The sequence below is a fragment of the Notechis scutatus genome, chromosome 1, assembly GCF_049901735.1.
Source record: "Notechis scutatus isolate UNSWTSFEM ecotype Mainland chromosome 1, rNotScu1.2, whole genome shotgun sequence".
In the NCBI taxonomy this organism is placed as follows: Eukaryota; Metazoa; Chordata; class Lepidosauria; order Squamata; family Elapidae; genus Notechis; species Notechis scutatus.
This window is the reverse complement of record NC_142009.1, coordinates 52,703,814-52,724,561: the sequence shown is the minus strand read 5'-3', so window position 1 is coordinate 52,724,561 and position 20,748 is coordinate 52,703,814. Positions and strand designations below refer to the sequence as shown.

General features: G+C 40.7%; 1 protein-coding gene across 1 annotated transcript in view; it reads right to left on the bottom strand.

Moving 5' to 3' along the window:
• The window catches only part of TGFB2 (transforming growth factor beta 2), an 89,164-nt gene extending 70,488 nt beyond the window's left edge, over positions 1–18,676 (bottom strand). The window contains exon 1 of the mRNA XM_026682641.2: positions 16,830–18,676. Within this exon, the coding sequence (XP_026538426.1) occupies positions 16,830–17,175 (346 nt within the window). The 5' untranslated portion in view covers positions 17,176–18,676. The remainder of the gene's footprint in view (positions 1–16,829) is intronic.
• Between the last annotated feature and the right edge of the window lie 2,072 nt (positions 18,677–20,748).

Genomic DNA, 20,748 nt, shown 5'->3' with positions numbered 1-20,748 from the left:
TTGTTAAAAACACTATTGAGGAAGTTAATATACATAACTGGATACCAATGATTCACTACTGGTAGCAATAATATCATTAGCTTGCTATATCCCTGATATCTATATATCATAATCTTTTTATTTAATATCCTACCATTTATTCTGTAACAAGTTGCTGTTTTTAACTGAAGCAACTTATCAGTAAATGGAAAATGTTTCCCTTTTTTTTGATCCTCTATCTTACAGTGGTTATATTGTTTGTTTTTCTTTAGTATAATCTATTGCTTATCTTTCATTAGTCATTTATTCACCGTCCCATTTCAGAACTGTGTCTCTCCTTCACTGTAGGATCATCTTCTGTATGCCGAATGTGAAAATTAAAGATTAAAATAACAGTAAAAAGGATTGTACACAGCATGGTGCTCTCCGTCTTTACCGTAAGCTTTGACAACATTTCCATGTCATCCTTGCAGACTGGAATTTACCATTTATTCAGGCTTCATTCCTAGATACATTTACTCCTACACAGCTGGCAAGAGTCTTGCTTCTGGCTTGCTTCATATATTCTGTACACAACATTTCTCCGGTCTAGAATCCTCCAAAAGGTTTCAGACTACAATACCCAGAATTGACAGGAAATACTATTGAGTACAAGTTGGAAGAAAGTTTGGGTGAGAGTTGGATTTTCCATTTATTGTTCCATGTAAGTTTGGAAAAAATAGATCTGGGGGAAAATATTACTGAATAAGGTAGGAACAAGATGATCCTACAAGATCTTCAGTTTGTAATACTACATGGCAAATCCTGTTGCATGGATATAAATAGGCATAACTCCTGGGGCACTTTATTTCTCCCCCTCCCCTGCAATTCATAAACAAAAGGCCCCATAATTCAGTGTCCCCATAATTGTTTTCTTTTTAGGTCTGCATATATCTTAAGTGCCAAAGTTGGTCCTTAGAATATTTCAGTTGTATATTCATAATTTCCAATACAATTTCAATTTTTATTATTATTAGCCTATATTTTTTTCTTTATTTCACAATAGCCAGCAATCTCCCCAGTGAATATGTTTTTTCTTTTCTTTATAAGCCTGTTTCAACATCCAATACATCCATATACTTGAATATGGGGTCTTTTTAAGGAGACAAACGGGAATGGAACTACCTAAAGCATAGCTCCATATTAGAAATGTTTGGGTTGGTATTTTTTATTCAAGATGGGGAAATCGAACAGTTGAAACATAATACCAAAGACAATTTCAGGATTTTTATTTTTCTTCATATACTCTCATTTACAGGGCTGGTGACTTTAACAGATAGAAAGCCATGGATTTAGGGTTCAGTGAGAGGAAAATGGTGGGGACATTCAAGTGGACGTTCTTTCCTCAGGCGTCTAAAACTTTTAGAAGAGCCCGAGCTGGATCGCTACTATGCTGATAGGAAGGGAAAGTACCACAGAGCCCTCTGCAAACTCAAAGATTTACTGAACTTTGAGCCATAGTAATCACATTCTCTCTTTTTCATCAATTAAATTCTCTCATATTGTGTGGATAAGGAAAAACACAGTGCTGTGATCAGCTGCTTCCCAGCCAAAACAGTATGAAACAGACCAATGATCTATTTCACTCCTAAGCTCCACTTGAGATGTGCCAGCTGCTGACTTGCAAATGCTTAAGGGAAAAACAACATCACAGGGCCCAGTTGTTGGGCTGTCTTTAAATTCAAGGAAGAATTTTGAACAAAAGGATACTTGGGTAAACACTCATTTGACCCTGGCCAAATGAGGAAAATACCACAAATTTCTATGGGAAAGAAAAAGGATTTGGAAAGGATAAAATATTTACTGGTTATTTTGCTTTGCCTGTGCCATCATTGTTGATAGCCTCCTTCCCAGGAAGTGTTGAAATTTCCACTACTGATATTGACCCAACCACTGAAATTAAATTATCTTTCCCCAAACATTCCAATTTGGGCTTTGGCAAAAAGAAAAGACCTGAAAGCCTGAACTAAACTGAAATATACTTTTTTTTTTTTTTTTTAGAAAAGAGGGGTATATAAGATAGGACCCCCTGATAGGTAAAAAAAAAAAAAAACCTTGGACTTTTGTAACCATTTTTTAAAAGAGCAACTTTAAAAAGCAACTTTTATCCTTTATAGAAATTGCTGAAAACAAATGGCATTAAATGTGTATTTGTATCTCTGTGTGTAAGCATGCATGAGTGCTCCTTCAAGTCATTCTTGACTTTTAGAGATTGCCTGGACAAGTCCCTGCAATTTTCTTGGCAGAATTTTCCAAAGTGGTTTGCTATGGCCTTCTTCCTAGAACTGAGTGAGTGATTGGCCCAAAGTCACTCAGCTGGCTTCATGCCTAAGGTGGGACTAAATGTCCTTGCCTCTTTGTTTCTACTGTGGTGCTTTGAACCATTACAGCAAACTGGTACTCATGAAATCTTTCAGTTCATTTGATTACAAGACTAGAATCTCTAAGTACAGTAAAGTAGAACCTGCTAAAAAAAAGTCCATGGATCTGGACTTCTTTTAACATCTGGTCAATTTTATCACTTGGAATGTTCAGTCATTTATAGCATGTAGTTTGACTCACCTGCTTAAACTACTGGAACTATTTTTTCTACAATCAAATTTTAGATATTTGAGGTATGAGGGAAAATTGAATTGTGACAGAGCTGAGTTCTCATGGGCGCACATCCAGCTGGTTGACCTTACCCCTAGGAAGGAAATAGTGGCAAATAATTTCTTAAAAAACCTTGCCAAGAAAACTGAAGTAGTCTGCCAGGGTAGCAGCCTGGAGTCAACACTGACTCAAATAAACACACACACACACACAAATCTTGAAAGTGGAAATCTACCCAGAGGGAATACACAGGGATAGGCAAAATTGTTAGAAGGAGAGACCAAACTCAGATGTTCTTTGCTGGTGTGCTTGGGAACAAAGACAGAGAGAAATGACTTCCAATGAGTAATCTCTTAGGCAAAGAGCAAGTGAAGGGACAGATAGAAAAGGAGCACAGTTCAAACCCTTGATACTCATTCTACGCTGTACTACTCTCTTAGATTCAGTAGCTCATGAAGTTGGTTTTGGACCTCCAATACTGCTTTATTACAGTGGCTATGTTTTTGTTTCCTCCTTCCTGGGAAGAGATAATCCCACAATTGAACTCCATAAAAATCTATCTATCAAATAAGCTAGCCAGCCTAAAACAAATAAATGATTTCCTGGGATATGATGGCCTGGTTTACCTTTCTTGAAAAAAGAATGGCAAAAGATGACACTCTCAACAAAGAATGAAGCCCACAGCTTTTTTTTTTTTAAAGAAACATTTTGTGTCTGCTTTCTTTCTTTCTCTTTTACACCCACAGAGAGAGTAGGAGGTACAGCAACAGTAAAAGGGAATCTGAAATGTCTAGAGAGCCAAAGGAGGTAAAGTTCACACAAAAATAGTTAAGTACCAAGAGATTCTTCACACAACATTAGTATTAGCAGCTAATACTGTTTAAAAAAGAAAATCACCTCACTACTTGATCAATATAATGCTGAAAATGAAAATTATCAGTAATCAAAAGGGTTCATAATATACATGAATCCTACATATATATTAAGGAAATATGATTATGCTTTAGGCATTACAGTGATTGGGCATAGCGAGGAAACTGGGACCACACTATCTAGCCCCTGTTCCTGTCTTTGATGGTATAATTTTGGCAAATGATGCACTTCTCCTTTTCTCTGTTCATTTCCAAACAAAGTCAACATCCAGGCTATTTGAGGAACTGTCATCCCAATTTCATTGACCCATCGGGCAGTAAAGGAGGACGTATTTCTGACCCTTGTGGGTTAAAGATTTTTGATTGGTGAGGTCTTCTAGGAAGAGAGCCTTCTCTGACATTGCTCCTGCCCTATGAAACAACTTCCCTCCGCTCCTGGCCTTCCAGAAGTGCAATAAGACCTGGCTCTACCAAATGGCCTGGGGTTCTAATCGTGACATGTAGCCTTGGTGTGCTTGATAGTTGGAAGTGCTCCCTCTGCCTTTTAACTCTGCAATTGTTTCTTTTTGTTTTAATTTGATTTTTAGCTTGAAATTAACGAAAGCTTTTGTATCATTTTAATGTGTGTTCTATAAACCAGGCAGAGACATGCAAGCGTGTTGGGTGGTAGAACATCAAGATAAAGCAAACATTCAATACATATGAAAACTGATTAAAAATTACACAAATTAAAACAAACCAAAAGCAAGGGTTTGGAGGGGAGAGGTGGGTACCTTCTCTATTAGTGCACCAACCACTTCCAGCCAATAGCTTCTCCTTCATAAGTACCACATAGCCAGGTTTTAAGGCCTTTCCTAAAGGTTAATAGAGAGGGAGTGGATCTCAGCTCCTGTTGCAAGATGTTCCAAAGGGCAGGACCTATGGGGGGAAAAAGCTCTTGTCCTGGATCCCACCAGGTAAAATCCCTTTGTTGATGGGATCCAGAGTAGACCCCTTCTGCCAGCACAAATGGGTCAAGCAAATTGCATTGGGGAAAGACAGTTCCACAGATAGAATAGGAAAAGAATTTCTGGAAAAGTGGACAGTCTAAATGCATCTTTTTAAATATTAGCCTAAAGACGAAAACAATATTGCAGATTATCATGATTTTAGGAAACATTATCTTAGCTCAGGTTAACATGAAAGGCAAGAATACTTCCCAGCCTACCTACATCTTCCCCTCAGGTCCTAAAGAAAGAAGGTTGCATACAATCCTTAGGCTTGTTGCTATAACACCAAGAACCACAGCTTTGAATTATGCTGAAACTGAGCCCAGGGATGGAGATTTTCCTTTGGATTGTGATTTAATGTGAACAAATCCACACTTCCTAAACCGAAGCATGAATTGTAATGCAATTTTCCATTTATATTTATCCTTTTCCAAATTTGGTCATGCTATTTTCCATTTTTCTAAAAAGTCATATAAAATCTATACCAAATACATATAATAGAAAAAATGCATGTACACATTAGAAAAAGCATGCATAAAATGTATGCTACATTTTATATGGACATTTTTTGTGAGAGACTGCTGCAGAAACAGGAAAGAACAAACTAAAGTTTGGAAAAATAAGAACTGAGTGAAATTGAACTTGACAGATTAGTTCTTCTCTACTAATGGCACTTTCCTCCCTTCCCTATTATGCATCTTTAGCAAATTACCCAAAGCAGACAACTCCTCTTATTTTTTGGATTTGGCACTGCAAATGTTGTAGTCATAGGTATTAGATCAAAATAATGATGGCCTGGTTATAATTTGGTCAGAAAAGGGAAGCAATATCCTCACAGCAGATTATTCTCAGCTGCAAGGTAAACACCCATTCTTTGAGAAAAGCCATTTCCAAAGAACCAAACGAAAACTAATCACAACTGGGATGCCAACACATTTTATTTTGGGCTTCCTTAGCCTGGTGTCTTCTTAATGTATTGTAAGGTGACCAACCGTCCTCCTTTAGGGAGGACAGTCCTTCTTTTGTAAGTTCTGTCCTCTCTCGAAAAGTGTCCTCCTACATGTCCTCCTTTTTGATATTTGAAGACTAATCTGTAAATCTCCGTATTTGATCGATGCTGATCCGATCCGTTGTGTGTGGTGTGACGTATTTGTATTTGACATGATGATTCATCAAGGCTCGGTACAATGTGGTGAGATGCAGTTATGAGATGCATGCACTCCACACAGGAGAATTGTTTTGAGAGAGTACGCCGCGCGCAAGAGTGTACCACACGCAAGAGTGCGCCATGCGCAAGTGGCTTGGTTTTTTTCCTTCAATTTATCTGTGTCCTCCTTCTCATTGTAAAAAAGTTGGTCACCTTATGTATTGGGACTGGAAGATCCAGAATCCCCAGCCAGCATACCATCTAGGAATTCAGAGATCTGCAGCCCCAATACATCAGAAGGACACATGGATAGGGAAAGCTAACCTAAACAAAAGCAACCATCTTTTTCACCCTGACAATCCTGTTGATGAAGCATTCCTAGTTTATTAAGAATTTAAATAAATACCTGGAGAAATACCACAGTTCCAGGCTGAAAGGGGGAAAGCATTAAAAAAAAACTGAACAAAAAATGTAAGGTATGATTTGTAATGGGAATGAAAACATTTGTGTCTTCTCATGAAGATTGTTTTGTCAAAATGCATTGGGAATTTGGTTGAATCGGTAATGCAGAAAGGCTGAGATGAGAGACGCTGTGCAGGCAAAGAAAGCCAGAGGCCAGCTGGAAAAGGTTCTTCAGGATCACATTGTCACTGGAAAGAGAAAGCTTCTCACACACCAATGCCTCATATTTCATTTCCTGGGAATGTTGACAGCAACACATATTTAGGAAAAGAAGTTCCATAACCCTGAAATACTCAGAGCTGATTCTAAAGAGGAGAGCTGTAAAAATCCAGGACAAAAAAAGTAGGAGGAAAAATAAGAAGCTTTCATGCTCAAGTAAAGGGCTGCCATAGTGTTTTGTCACCTAATCGTAATCTAGAGCAGCTGAGATATTGCATTCAACTTCTGTGTAGATTAGGAAAGTGCAAGTCATCAAACGTTCGTGGTTTCCATGAAGTTTAGTGGGGAAAGTGTAAAGAATCACAACTAGGAAGATTCTGTGGATCTACTATGTTCCAGAGCTGGAGTCCCCAAAGACTCTAGTAGTGCTGAACATTCCCTTTCTCCCCTCCCCAAAAAAGTCAATAGCTGCCATCCATGCCTATGGAAAAAGGAATCCCAGCATTCCATTCCAATTGAAGCCAAATATGCTAAGGGATGTAGGAAGCATTAATCACATAGAGAATAGAAGAGGAACCCATGTTGTCAATGAATGGAAAATAATATACTTACATAGTCATTCCCTGAATGAAATCCTTTCCCTATGCTTATATATGCATACTAACACTGATCTATCATCCATCTATCCGTCATCTACAAAATTCCTTTAGGCATCAATCCATTGGTCTAAGCTGGCAGTGCTAGAAAAGGGATCCTGGAGTCTCATGATGGGCAGCTTGAGGAAAAGGTCAACCAGGGAGCAGCTGCTATAAAAAGAGAAATTCTATTCCTAGAAATGTTAGGAAGGAAACTGAAAATAGAACTGCCCATATAATAACGCCCTCATACAAACCTAACCTGTCACCCTCAAGGAGCTGTGTACCGTTTTAGTGCCTCCACATTAAGACAGATGTGAGAAGTCAAAAAAGGTGGAGAAAGAAAAGTAGGGGCAACCCATTCAGGAAAATCTATTAGAAGGCTTTTCGGTTTCAAACAAAGGAAAATAAAAAGAGTCAGGAATCTCCATAGGTATGGTCAAAAACTCAAGATGATGGCTGCAATAGTAGGCATCAACACCACATCCTCCCTGTTTTATATGCCACACATAAAAAAAACCGGAAAGACCGTTAATCACACCATTGTGGCCACTCTTTTTTTTTTTTAAATATCATGCCCTGCCACATATGGTAGAGATATATAAAATATATACGCAGAAAAAGGACGATAACTTTTTCTCCATCTTTCACAATTTCAAAAGGCCATCTGCCAAAAACCCAATGCAGGAGATTAGGGATTGATGGAAGGAAGTACTTCTTCACAAGGCATATAATTAAACTGTGGAATTTGCCATTTTATTCATAGTAGCCATTCTGAATTGTTTCAAAAGGAGACTGGGCAGAGTCACAGAGAACAGGCTATAAAAGGCAACAAACACCGATGGCATCTTCAGTCATAAGTAGCATACCTTAAATATTGGCTTCTGGGAACAACTGGTATGTGGGAGATAATGTGGAAGCTACTATCTTCCATTCCTGGTTTCCCAAAATGCTTGTAGCCACTGCATGATTCAAAATGCTGGACTAAGACAACTTACAGTCTAATTCAGCAGAGATATTATATTCTTATGACCAACCACATGTTATTTATATTTCAAGTCTTCAAACATTTATTTGTGTTTCTTTTGGTTATCAGGAAGTCTAGAACCCACTTTAATTTATTTTACTTATTCCATACAGATCAATAACTAGAGCTTTCCTAAGCAGTGTTTGACAATTAAAACTTATTAGAAGAAAAGTAAAACATCAGAAAAAACTACATACACCACCATATATGGCAGTACAAAGATATCAGAAGCAGCTATAATAACATCAATAAATGCAACAATTATAAGAAAGTAACAACAAAGCAGGTTTCTAAAATACCAAAGTGACCTTACAACACATTAAAGAAACATACCTTATAAATTGAATTCACAAATGTGACAAGTGACACAAGAACCCACAACTTCTTCAATTCGTGAAAAACTACAAAGCCTCTGTGGTATATTTTCAAGATTTGGCACATTTATTTTGGCATGAATTGCCTTTTTCATTTCTAAAAGAACTTCTTTGTCAGAGTTCATTTCTGTCAGTTCATAGTTTTCATTATAAAAAGAAGAAGAGGCAGAGAAGAATACTGATCTTTCTTTAAAAGCAATAGCCAAAATGGAACACTTTTTCCATTCGGCAGCTCATTGTCTCATGTGATTAGTTTTCTGTTTTTACACTGGAGGCAGTTGGGTGCAAATTTATTATCAGTTTTGCCCAAATATGATTCCTTCTGAAAGGTCAGGATTCAATCTCCTTTCCAAAAAGAGAACCTCATCTGAAGTCAGTTTTCCCAAAGCCAAATTACTAAGATTCTAGTGATGTCTTCCAGGTATAGTGGGACTTCAATTCCTGACATTTCCAGAGATAAATTCCTAAGAGTGTTGTTTCCCAGCTCAGCAGAATTTGCAATGATGCCATAATGCACATTACAAGAAGAATTGTGACTCTGTAGAATAGTTGAAGCATGAAATTTGAAAGAATTTGTTACACCAGTTTGATTCTATTAGGTAATTATACAATCACACAAAGTACAGATTAATTTAAAAAGCAAGTACCACATATAAATTATTAATAAAAATCCACACGCTGAATCGATTCAGCGCTTCCATTTATTCTAGATATATTTGTGTACTAATTGAAAGAGGATAGATTTCACAGTCTTGACTCAGAATAAAAGTTGGAGAAAAGTGTGATGTCAGAAACTCCAGCTTTACATGGATAAAATTTATCCTGAAGCAGAATTCTCAAGATTTTGCAGGCCACGTGTTAATAGTTTCTCAAAAAGTTCACTGTAACTTGAGTACCAATTAATTGTCTGTCTTCTTCTCACCTTAAAATATGTTGCCAAAACTTCAGTACAAACCTTCATGTTACAGCAGATTCCCCAATGATGCCTCTGTGTCCTTCTTTCTTCCAGAAACCCATCACCTCATCCAGTGTTTACAAGAGGGATGGAGCACCATGGCCATTCATGGGAGTCCACGGGAAAGGATTCAGGTGACAATGTCATGCAAATTACATAAATTGTATAATTTGCGTCAGTCATGTCCCTTTTGCAAGTTGGAGTTTAGCAACATTCCACACATGTTTCTTGACCTCTGACATGCCAAAAGACAACATCTTTCACAGCTGTGAAACAACATATTTCCTTACACTCTTTGCTGAAGCTCCTCCCATTCTTTTTCTCAACTCCCAATCCCTTAAGTGAAATTTTTTGGAGGCCAAGTCAATGCATTGGAAGTGAGTCTCACAGAGTTAGTGGCTTTCTAATAAATTCTGGCTTAGATCCTCTCTCATCCATGACTGTCTTTCAACCCTGTACACTCTTGGAAAACAAAACCAGTAGCCCTGCCTTCACTAGGCTAGTAACCCAATTCTTTAGAAGGCAAAGAACCGGCACTCTTATAAACACTAGTAAATCAATTCCTCATTGATAAAATAGAAGCAAACCATTCAATATTGTTAGTTTAGAATGTTTTCTTTCATTAAATAAAATGCTGAGTAAAGGGGGAGCTGGGAAAAGACATGAGTGGATATTAGAACTAACAGAAGGATAAATCACACCAGCAGCACTTGTAAAAGCTGAGGTACAAACCAGAGATTCAAAGAGTACAGGGGCGGAGGTGGTGGTGAACTGTTCTGCATTAAATTATTTTAACTTTCATGTGGAACTGCTACAAAAAGTATAAACAGTTGCAGTTTTTCGGGACTCTGTAAATTTATATCCCAACCTCTGAACATCAAAGTGATAAATTACTCTCTAAACTTAAGCCCAGTTCTTACTCAAGCAAGACTCTCATTATAGCTAAAGAAAAAAAAAAAGTTTTTCCTCTGAAAAAAAAAAGCAAAAAAAGAAAAAGAAAAAGACATAATTGGCTCTTTTATATGTATTAAAGATCAGTTATGCAATCTAGACTCTAGAAAGGTACACTAATAATCCTCAGAATAAACTACTTTCTCACGTAATCCTAATTTTACTTTCAACCTCTGAATGCCCAAAAATTGGAGTTGCAGAACGAGAAGAAACAATGGCAATTGAAATCAGAAGGCCACTTCATCAGCAATTTAATCACACAAACACTCCTTCTTAACATTACTACTGTATCCAATCATATGCATTTGATTCTAAGTGTCTGAGAATGCAAGTTATAGTGGGCGGCAATCCTCCCAACTTTGCCTACCTTGAAAAAAAAGCTAAACTAGCCCAGATTCTTGGATGGGAGACCACCAGATGATCCAGTGGCTCTAACTAGACTGGAAGGTAAAATAACAACCTTGTAGAAGGCAATGGCAAACCTTTTCCCCAATGCTTATAAGAAAACAACAGGAACATGTCCATAAATCACAAGGAGTTGGGCTTAATTTGAATATTTGATTTCCTTTACTGGAATGTAAAGTAAAATTGGCAGTTAATTCCTGCATACGTGTTTATCAGGCATATTGACTGCATATTGATAATCCACCCATATTGACTATCATGGATAGAGTTAGTGTTGGGATTATGCAAATTCTAACAAGAGGGTGCTCTGCAAATGCAGGAATGCACTGTTGTTCTGGAAACTGTGCGGCCTGTTTTAGGCCTGGATGGCCTCCTGCACCACTCTGCCGGCCGAAACGGGGTTTGGGGGGGGTGTGCCAGCAGGGTGTTGCAGGAGGCATCGGTCCCGTCCTGTCCCTCAGCCGGCCCATGGAGGAGAACTACAATGCTGATCCAGCCCTTGAAGAAATATAGTTTGGCACCCCTGCTTTAATGGGTTAAGGCAGGGGTGTCCAACCTTGGCAACTTTAAGACTTGTGGACTTCAACTCCCAACTCTTCTGGGAGTTGAAGTCCACAAGTCTTAAAGTTGCCAAGGTTGGACACCCCTGGGTTAAGGAAAGGTGTTATGTGTGCAGTCTCAAACACTATGAAGTATCAGCTTCCAAGGATTTCCACAACCTGATTCCATAACCTGATAGGTTGCTATTTCAGACCACATGGAACATGACACTTTCAACTGGCAATGAAGTCATTCATGGGTCAAGGAAAGGTGTTATGTGGTGTTATTAGGATGGGTCTTGCAGCCCTCTTAATACAGGTAGTCCTTGACTTATGACCACAACTGAGCCCAAAATTTCTGTTTGTTAAGTGACACATTTGTGAAAAAAAGTCAATTTTGCCCCATTTCATGACCTTTCTTGCCTCGGTTGTTGAGTGAATCACTGTAATTGGTAAGTTTGTAACCTGGTTGTTAAGTGAATCTGCCTTTTCCGTTGACTTTGCTTGTCAGAAGGCTGCAAAAGGAGACCACGTGACCTTGGGACACAACATCAGTCATAAATATGAACCAGGTGCTAAGCATCTGAATGTTGATCACCTGATCATGGCAATGTCATAATTGTGAAAAACAGTCATAAGTCACTTTTTTCAGTGCTGCTGTAACTTTGAATGGTCACTTAAGTGAACTGTTGTAAGTTGAGGACTACCTGCATCTCCCATATGGTGAGGAATATTGCAGTTCAGCAACACCTAGAAGGCCACTGATTCTGCTTCTCTTAATGAATGATTTCTGCTTGATGTGCTCAAACCCGGTACTACACTTGGAACCTTGTGCAACTTATAAATCAACACTGAACTAAAAAGATATGTAAGAATATCCAAAATGCTCCAGCGTCAGGTTTTCTTTTCAAGCACAGTTATTCTGTGGACATTATGCTTAGCTTTATATGCAAACTTGAAAAGCTGTAGGAGTGACTAATGTCTGTGTATGCATAGCAGAAAATGTAGTTGATGATGTGAAGCAGCTCAACTGGATTACGCCAAAATGAAGAGCACGCTCTTGCCCAGCCTTTACCAGCCCCCACCCAGCCTGTTTCCCAAGCAGGAGTTTTAATCCCAGCACATCCCAAAAAAGTATTGGGTTTGGGAAGTCTGCTTTTGCTCAACTACGCGTGCATTAATATGAGTGGAGGTTCCACTAAGTTTAATAGGATCAACCTGCTAAAAAGTATGATATATATATATATATAGGGAGGGAGATGTTATATTCATACCAGTTTGTAGCTGGTTGTATTTTTATATTAAGAATGAATAACTGATTTAAGAAAGGTGCTTTACTCTGACATCATTTGAATGCAATTGGCACAAGACAGACAGATAAATGTTTAGCAGCATTATCAGCTGTCTTTTATTTTAAATGTTCATTGTTATGGCATGCTCCTATGAAATGCACAAAAGAAAATAACCGATAAAGTGTTGTAATAAATATTTTATGTACAGCCTTTAGATCAGGGGTGTCAAACTCGCAACCTGCGCACCAGATGTGTCATGCACTGGCCACACCCATTTTAGCAAAGGGGGAAAAAGTCGTGGTGTGACATGTGATGATGCTATGACAACACAAGTTTGACACGCCTGCTTTAGATGTAAGTCAGATCCATTGCAATCAAAAGAGGATTTTCTAGCAGGGTAAGAAGTAGAGACAGAAGGCTAATACAAACTGATGATTCAGAAATATATATTTATTTATTCTAAATTAATAGACATCTATCTATTCAGAGACTTCACTGGGTATTCTCATACAGGAGCTAGGTTAAAGAAATGAATCAGACTGGCATGTCTTTGTGTATTTCGCAGAAAATCCAGTTCAATGGTTTTGGGGACACATTAAGAAACCAATCCTAATATCTCTTTACAGCTCCTTCAAGCCCATCCACGAGAAGCCAAAGGCCCTTTTATTCCCCATGTGCAAATGAACTGGCAAATTTTTTAGCACAATTCCACTTCAAGTCTTAACCCAGCAGCACATGAAAAGTTTAATGTGAATACATTCTGAGCTAATCAGGTTCCTTCTTTAAATGTTGACACAGTATTATGCATATCCCATAAATACCTCCTGACTAAAATTCATCCCAGGAGATTGGCACCATGCCATGGCTATTCATATTTACTGTATTTATATAGTACAGTTGGCCAAAGATAATTTTGAAGACAAAATATGCCTTGAGATATATACAATATATCTGAGTTTTCCTTTTAAATCTCTTCATTGCTAAAAATATTTACACTGAACTTTACAAAATGTCCCTCAAAGACCTATCAGGGATCTGCGGAGTGATATATATAGCCAACTATGAGTATAATTAGAGCATATTTGTAATATTTGAGCTATAGTCTGTTACCAAATGCTAATGTCTCTGTGGTTTTTTTTAAAAAAAAGTTTCTTTAAAAAAAAAACCCTGAATGATTACTCTTTCCCAGGCCTTTTACTCTATGACCTCAGTGTGTTTGTGGAGATCTTCTCCCCTCCCACCACCATCACATTGTCTGCTTGACTGGTAGTAGAGACTTAAACCTTTTAAGGCTGAAGGGAAATGGTGCAGAGCAGCCCAGCCTTGTGTTTTCTCATTTATATTGTAGCCGTTTCTTCTAGGTTGTGTATGCCTTTTCCCCTTTAGAACGGCTCACCCAGCCTAACGAATAACTAGAGAGCAGTGGAAAAATGGTTAACTCTTTTACTCTGATCTTCTCAACCAAGTATTTGCACAGGAAGCCCGGCTGCAGTAAGCAAGCAAGCAAACTGTGGGCTCTTGAACATCTGATGCTCCCTATTGGCCAAGGCCTGCAACCTCCACTTGTCCTTTTTCTGCTGTTCTATTTCAAGTCCAGGCAAAGGGATCCAAAAGCGTCAGGGCAACTTTTGCATTCATGCTAAGATAAGCCTTCATTTTCCACGGATAGTTAAACTTTCCAGAAAAGAAAAAAGAAAAAAGAATGCATAGCTATAAATCGTTCACTCTGGATAACCCCACCTCTTTCTATGGCTCAGCCACCTCAGAAACGTGATCAAAGAGATTGGGAGGGCTTTAACCTTTTCTCTCCGCATTGAAGATGGTAAACAGTCTCCAAAGAAATGAGTTTTTGCATGTTAAGACACAGGGAGGGGGGCAGGCAATTGCATGTGTGGATGTGTGTACACGTGCATATGTACGTGTGCATTCTAATGTCTTGAGTGCTCTTCTGCATTTCAGCATTATTGCCACAAATTATACCAGAGAGCTTGCACATCCCTCCTTGGCTCCAGCACATTCTGCAAAATGTTTTTTTTCCCCCCTCAGGGCAGCAAGGGTGGAGTGTGTTTATCATAGACTTCTGGATGGTGCCTTAATTACAATAATAAAGCCCTTTGATTCCCAGGGTGTCCTCTTCCTTGGATTGTCATTTGACAATAAAAAAAAAGGAAAAAAAAGAAGAAGAGGAGGAGGCAGCTCACTGAGAAGTGGGTGCAGAAATTGCTGGCTGGCACTCTTGCTCCCTGACTCTCGTTGGCGTGCCCCAGCAAGCCTCAAAGCTACACCTCTGTAACAGCCAAAAGAAATAGAATATTGAGATAGAAAATCTAGTATGGAGATTTACCCAGACGACTGCAAGGCCTTCTCCATTACCTACTTCTCAGAGATGATCAGGTATCAGTATATAGGCGCCATATAACAGAAGCAGAAGCAAAAAGTTAATCAGTGAGCACTTCAGTGAACACTTTGAGATCCGATCCTTTTCTTCCTCCTAGAAAATCTGTCACTGTGTCCTACATTTGGCTATTGTTCTAAAGGCAGTATTTTTCAACTTTGGCAACTTTTAAGAAGGGTGGACTTCAACTCCCAGAATTCCCTAGCCAGCATGTGCTGACTGGGGAATACTGGGAGTTGAAGTCCACCCTTCTTAAAGTCCACCCATCTTAACGGTGCCAAAGTTGAGAAACATTGTTCTGAATTGCTCCAATTCTGCTTCAGACCATAATAATCAGTTATTAGACTTCCACAGATTTCATAATCTGATTTTCTACAGAGCAAAAAAGTCCACTATTTCAGAGAGCTAAAGCTACAACACTATCTAAAATTACCTTAGGAGTAAAACCCACTGAACTTAATGCAATTTGCTTCTGAACAGACATATATATATATAGGATAGCAGTATAACCCTGCAATGTTGTGCACCCTTATGTGAAGATAACTCCACTGGGCTGGAGTTGCTTGTGCTTACAATGCAGAGCATTGTTACTTTTATATTTATATCTCGCCTTTTGGGGTATATAAGCACTCTAATTGACTAGACCTTTTTGGCCACAGCCCAACAGCAAGTCCAAACTAGAGCTGCAATTTGAATTCAAGTCTGCCACTGCCAGCCCTTAATGCTCAGCCTTTAGATTTGTATGAAGCCAACTTCTCCAAGCTCGCCCTGATCTTCAGAAGAAAGTCCATCTAATCACTTCCAGCTGACACATTCCTAGGCTGTGTCCGGAAAGCTGGCCTTAAAAAAAGGTTGGAGGGAGATTTATTTTGTACCTGGAGAGAAGATGACCACAAATATGATGGACTATTAAATTGAAAAGAGAAACCTCAAGTAGAACTTCCAGGTTTAGATAATGTTTGGGTAGGAAAGAAAATCTTGAGCTTTAGTGTTAGAGATGATTCTTGTTTTTCTCCGTTCTCCCCACTTGCCCAATTCCAACATCATCCAGCAGTGGCTAGAGAAGAGGAGACCACAGGATGGGAATATGAGATAGGTGGGGGGGGGGACGACAGAGGGTAACAAGTAAACTAATCCCATTTGTGAGGTTTGTTGACCCAGGTGTTCTCTGAGAAAGATCAGGGACTTGCAGCAGATGAAGCGCTGAGGTGGAGAGTATCTAAGGAGAAAGCACTAGGGAGATGGAATTCCCAACTAAAAGAATATGAGGATATATGACACAAGGAAGAATGACAGGAGAGAACCAGACAAAGGAGTCTTACAGATATACTTGCTCCTCAAAGACACCAGCCAGCCAAATTGGGGTGGGGTGGGATGTTATGTACTCTTTACCAAAAGCTTTATGGGGATGTTCTTGAGAGGGAAAGCCCAATTTGCATTTGGGTTCTCTGCTAAAAAGAAACCTTTGCAAGTGCCTATAGGTTTGCCTGTGCAGGGTTTAGTTCACAGAGAAGGGCAAAAGATGTTCAGAGCCACACGCATCTCTTCTGACTTTATGTGTCCCAGGTTTACACCTCTCAGCAGTCAAAACATTCCCAGGGTTCAGCTCCAAATAGAGTCTGATTATCCATTAAACCTCGCTGATCAAACTTTAGCTCACTTCCTTGGGTTTTCAAGCTGAGGACTCACGTTGCTAGAGCTGTGCTGTGCTGTTCAAGTATTACAGAAATAAAACGGGTAGGTGGCTCGGTCAACATCCTCCCTTTTTGCAGAGGAAAGCCCTTGTTACATTTATAAGATGTGGGGGAGGGGTCTGGAATGTCAACACCGCTGGATCACGCTCTGGACTTGCCCCCTTGCCATTTCTGTGGGACCTCTCACCCCACCTGAGAGGTCTTCAAGGTAACCAGAGGCACCTCTCCACTCCTCCTCGCACCCCATCAAGCCCATTATGCAATCCCGCGGCAACAAAGCTCCACCTGGCACAGGCACACACAATTATTCAGAGCAGACTTACTTGCCGAAGGGTGGTAACTCCCCATGTCAATTTTGTAAACCTCTTTGGCGTAATATTCCTCATCGCTCCTTTCCTTTTCACAAGAGGCTGCTCTGTGGTTCGCTTTCTCCTGCAGCAAGTCCCTTGTGCTGTTGTAGATTGAGATGACCTCCGGAGGAACCTCCTCGGGCTCGGGGTACTCTTCCGGGGGGCTGGTGAGTTTCAGTTTGCTCAGGATTTGGCCTCGGATCGCTTCGATCCGCTTACGCATGAACTGGTCAGTGTCTAGGGTGCTGCACGTAGAGAGGGCAAAGGCCACCGTGGCCAGATCCAGGGTGACGAACACGCTCAGGAGATAGCAGTGCATTTTTGGGAAGGGGGAAAAAAAAAAGGTTTAAAAGTGAAAAATTAAAAATAAAATCCAAAACACGCTTCTTTTCGTTCGGCTTCTCCCACAAAGAAAGGACCAAAATGTTTCCTGGAATTTTCTCCGCGGCAGTTTAAGATGTGCAAACAAGGTTCAGGTCTTCTTTAAAACAAAAAACAAATTAAAAAAAAAAACACCGAAGGATCGAAAGAATAAATGCAACAGATCGCGAGTCCGGATAGGATATGCCAAGTGGCCGGTCCGCCAAACTGCTTGAATTGGTTGCAAGTCCAAGAGTGAGTTTGCGAGCAGATGAGATGCTCCAGCAAAGGTGGCGGGTTCAAGCCAGCAATTGCTTTCTATTAAAACAAAAATAATAATAACCTGCAATAGATAGCGCCTAATAAGAATGATAATGATAATAATAATAATAAAAGAAACGTAACAGGTTGCAAATGTTGCTTAAAAACAAGAAACTGTGTTGCTTTTTTTCTTCCCGGCTACCAAACAGAGAAAAGAGATAATAAAATCCCAAAAACGTTGAGGGGAGGAGGGGGAAATCACGTCTGGTACATACAAAAAGAAAAATCTTAAAGAGTTGAAGAAGTGCGTGGAGGAGGGAAGAAAAGCAGGGAAACTGGCCGCCACTTAAAGCGAGGGCTCCGGAGACTCGGCGCCCTGCTGCCCACAAGCTCCCACGCTCCAACTTGAGATGGCACCGACTGGCAGGCGGAGGAAAGGAGGTCCGGGGTGGGGGGATGCCCCCTTCTGGGAATCAGTGCGTCGGTCCCCCCTTTTTGCCCAGGGGGTTGGTGTCCAGCCGCGAGCGGAGGCGAAAAGCGCCCACGTGTGTAGAGATGCTTGTGTGTCCGTGCGTGCGTGCGTGCGTGTGTGTGTGTATACGCGCGTGCCGGCGCCAGGACAGATCCCGAGACGCGCCTGGGACAGCTGGACGCCTTCAAGGTGGTTTCTGCCGGCTTCCCTTCCTTCTCCTCCCGCGGCTGTTGCTCTTCGACACCCCCACCACCAATCCCCCCCTCCCCTCCCCTCGCGGCGTGGGCAGGATTCAGAGCGGTCCTGCTTTCCAGGGGACGCCGGACTGCCGCCGCGGCTGTTTGCATTAACCGACCAGTTCACCTCCCTCCTTACTACTCTCTCTCCCTCTCCCTCTCCCTCTCCCTCTCTCTCCCTCCCTCCCCCCCTCTCTCTGGCGACTGCTGGCTGCACAACTTTTCCAGGAGCTCCCTCTCCTCCTCCTCTTCAATTTTTTAGAAAGCCAACCCGAATCAAGAAGGCCAAGAGCTACCGCTGCTTCTCCGAGGCTTTCGCGATTCCGCCCCCTCCACCCGCGCGTTTTCTCCCAAGACTGGAGATTGCAAAGAGTTCGTTTTCCGCCCTCGCCTTGGCACTTTTCCACGCGGAGTAGTAGGTGGCGTGCCTTCTTTTTTCCTTTGGCCCACGGCTCCCTCCTTCTCTATGGCGCTTGAAGAGATGGGGGCTGGCGAGCACGCCGCCCCTCGTCCCCAGGTCTCCTAGCCTCTCCCCTCTCTCTCTCTTGAGCGGAGCCCCCCCGCTCAACTCACGCCTTTCGCCCGCAGAGAACCCCGCGCTCTGCCGGAGAGGGCGGGTTGATAAGGGCCTCTCGGACCGCGGGTGGAAGGGTGTGAGTGTGAGCGTGTTTGAGTTGTGTGTGTCCGCTGCCTCCGCAAAATGACGCGGGGGGGGGGGGGGGAGAACCAAGAGACTTTTAAGTGACCGAACTGATAAGGACCCTGCCGCCTTCTTGAACCTGGGCTACGGCTTCTTCTGCACCAATGAGGGAAAAGACTGAGGAAGCCCAGCAGGTCCTTATCAAAAAGATGGTGATAGAAAGTGTCTTTGGCCAGGAGAGCTCCAGCTCTCCGGGGTTACCGCGAGGAGGTGGAGGTGATACAGCCGAATCTTTTCTTTCTTTTTTTTAAAAAAGAGTGTGTGGTTCTGATTCATGAGGTGCAAACTAGAATGGGCGACCTACCTGGTGCCTTCCAGATGTTTTAGACTTCAACTCCCACACAATTCCATTGGAGATGGTATGGGGGGGCCTGAAGGCAGTTGAAACCAAAACATCTGGAAGTCGAGGCGGTCAACTCCTAATGTGAACTAAGACATAATAACATAATAAAACAATAAAACCTTACGATTTTAATTAGTCTGGACAAGGCAGGCAGACTCGTTCTCCCTTGTTTCAACCTGGTTCCCAAATTTGCACTGTCTGTGATTGGTATATTCCGTCCCAAATGTCCTCATTCTTGCCTCCATTTGTAGAATCTTGCCCAGCTATAAAACTAATCCTCTACATACTTTTTGGCATGATTTGTGCATACTTTTTTTTTTTTAAAAAAAAGAACCTTGCCAAATGTTTCAGTGGCTTGCAAGCTACTAGTTGTTGAATGACTTCAACATTACAGGGAAATGACCTGGTCATGATCTGGTCATCTAAAATTTTGATATGCCAGGCCTGAAATCCACTCCAACCACAGGAACCACATTAAATATAAGAAATGGAATGAGGGTCACACATGTGCATTTTCAGCCTCCCCACTTTGGCTGAACCACAAACAGCCCAAGTACATATCGTTGCACTTTCACTGGCAAACTGCTTGTACACCTGTTGCACTGTTGAAGATGATGCAAAAAAAGATGTCCCTCCCTACAGGTATTCCTCTACTTATGATCACAACTGAGTCCAAAATTTCCGTTAAGAAATTTGTTTCCCCATTTTATGACCTTTCTTGCCACGGTTGTTAAGTGAATCACTGCAGCTAATGACTTAGTAACCCAGTTGTTAAGTGAATCCAGCTTCCTCAATGACTTTGCTTGTCAGAGGTAGGTAATTGCACAACTGCGAGACACTGCAACCATCATGAAAATGAACCAGTTGCCAAGGAAGATGAATGAACCAATTGCATGCAAGGAAGGCTGCAAAGGTCGTAATTGTTTAAAAATGGTCGTAAGTCACATTTTTCAGTGCCATTGTAACTTTGAACGGTCACTAAATGAACTGTTGTAAGTCGAGGACTACCTGACATGCAATACATCCCCCTGGAGCACATGATTAATGGTTGGGGGAGTATGTTATCCTACCAGGGACAGCTTCTCCAGCATACAATAATACTAATAGATAGATAGATAGATAGATAGATAGATAGATAGATAGATAGATTAGATAGATTATATATATATATATATATATATATATATATATATATATATATATATATATATATATATATATATATATATATATATATATATATAGAGAGAGAGAGAGAGAGAGAGAGAGAGAGAGAGAGAGAGAGATAGATAGATGATAGATAGGTAGGTAGACAGACAGACAGACAGACAGACATAGGCAGACAGACGACAGATAAGACAGACAGACAGACAGATAACCTTTGTTGTCATTTTCTTACTGTGGACACACTGGCACACATTAAAAATGAAATTATGTTGCCTGCTCTCAAAGTGTACACATATACATAACAAACAAATACACTATACATAAGAAACATAGACATGCTACACACACACACA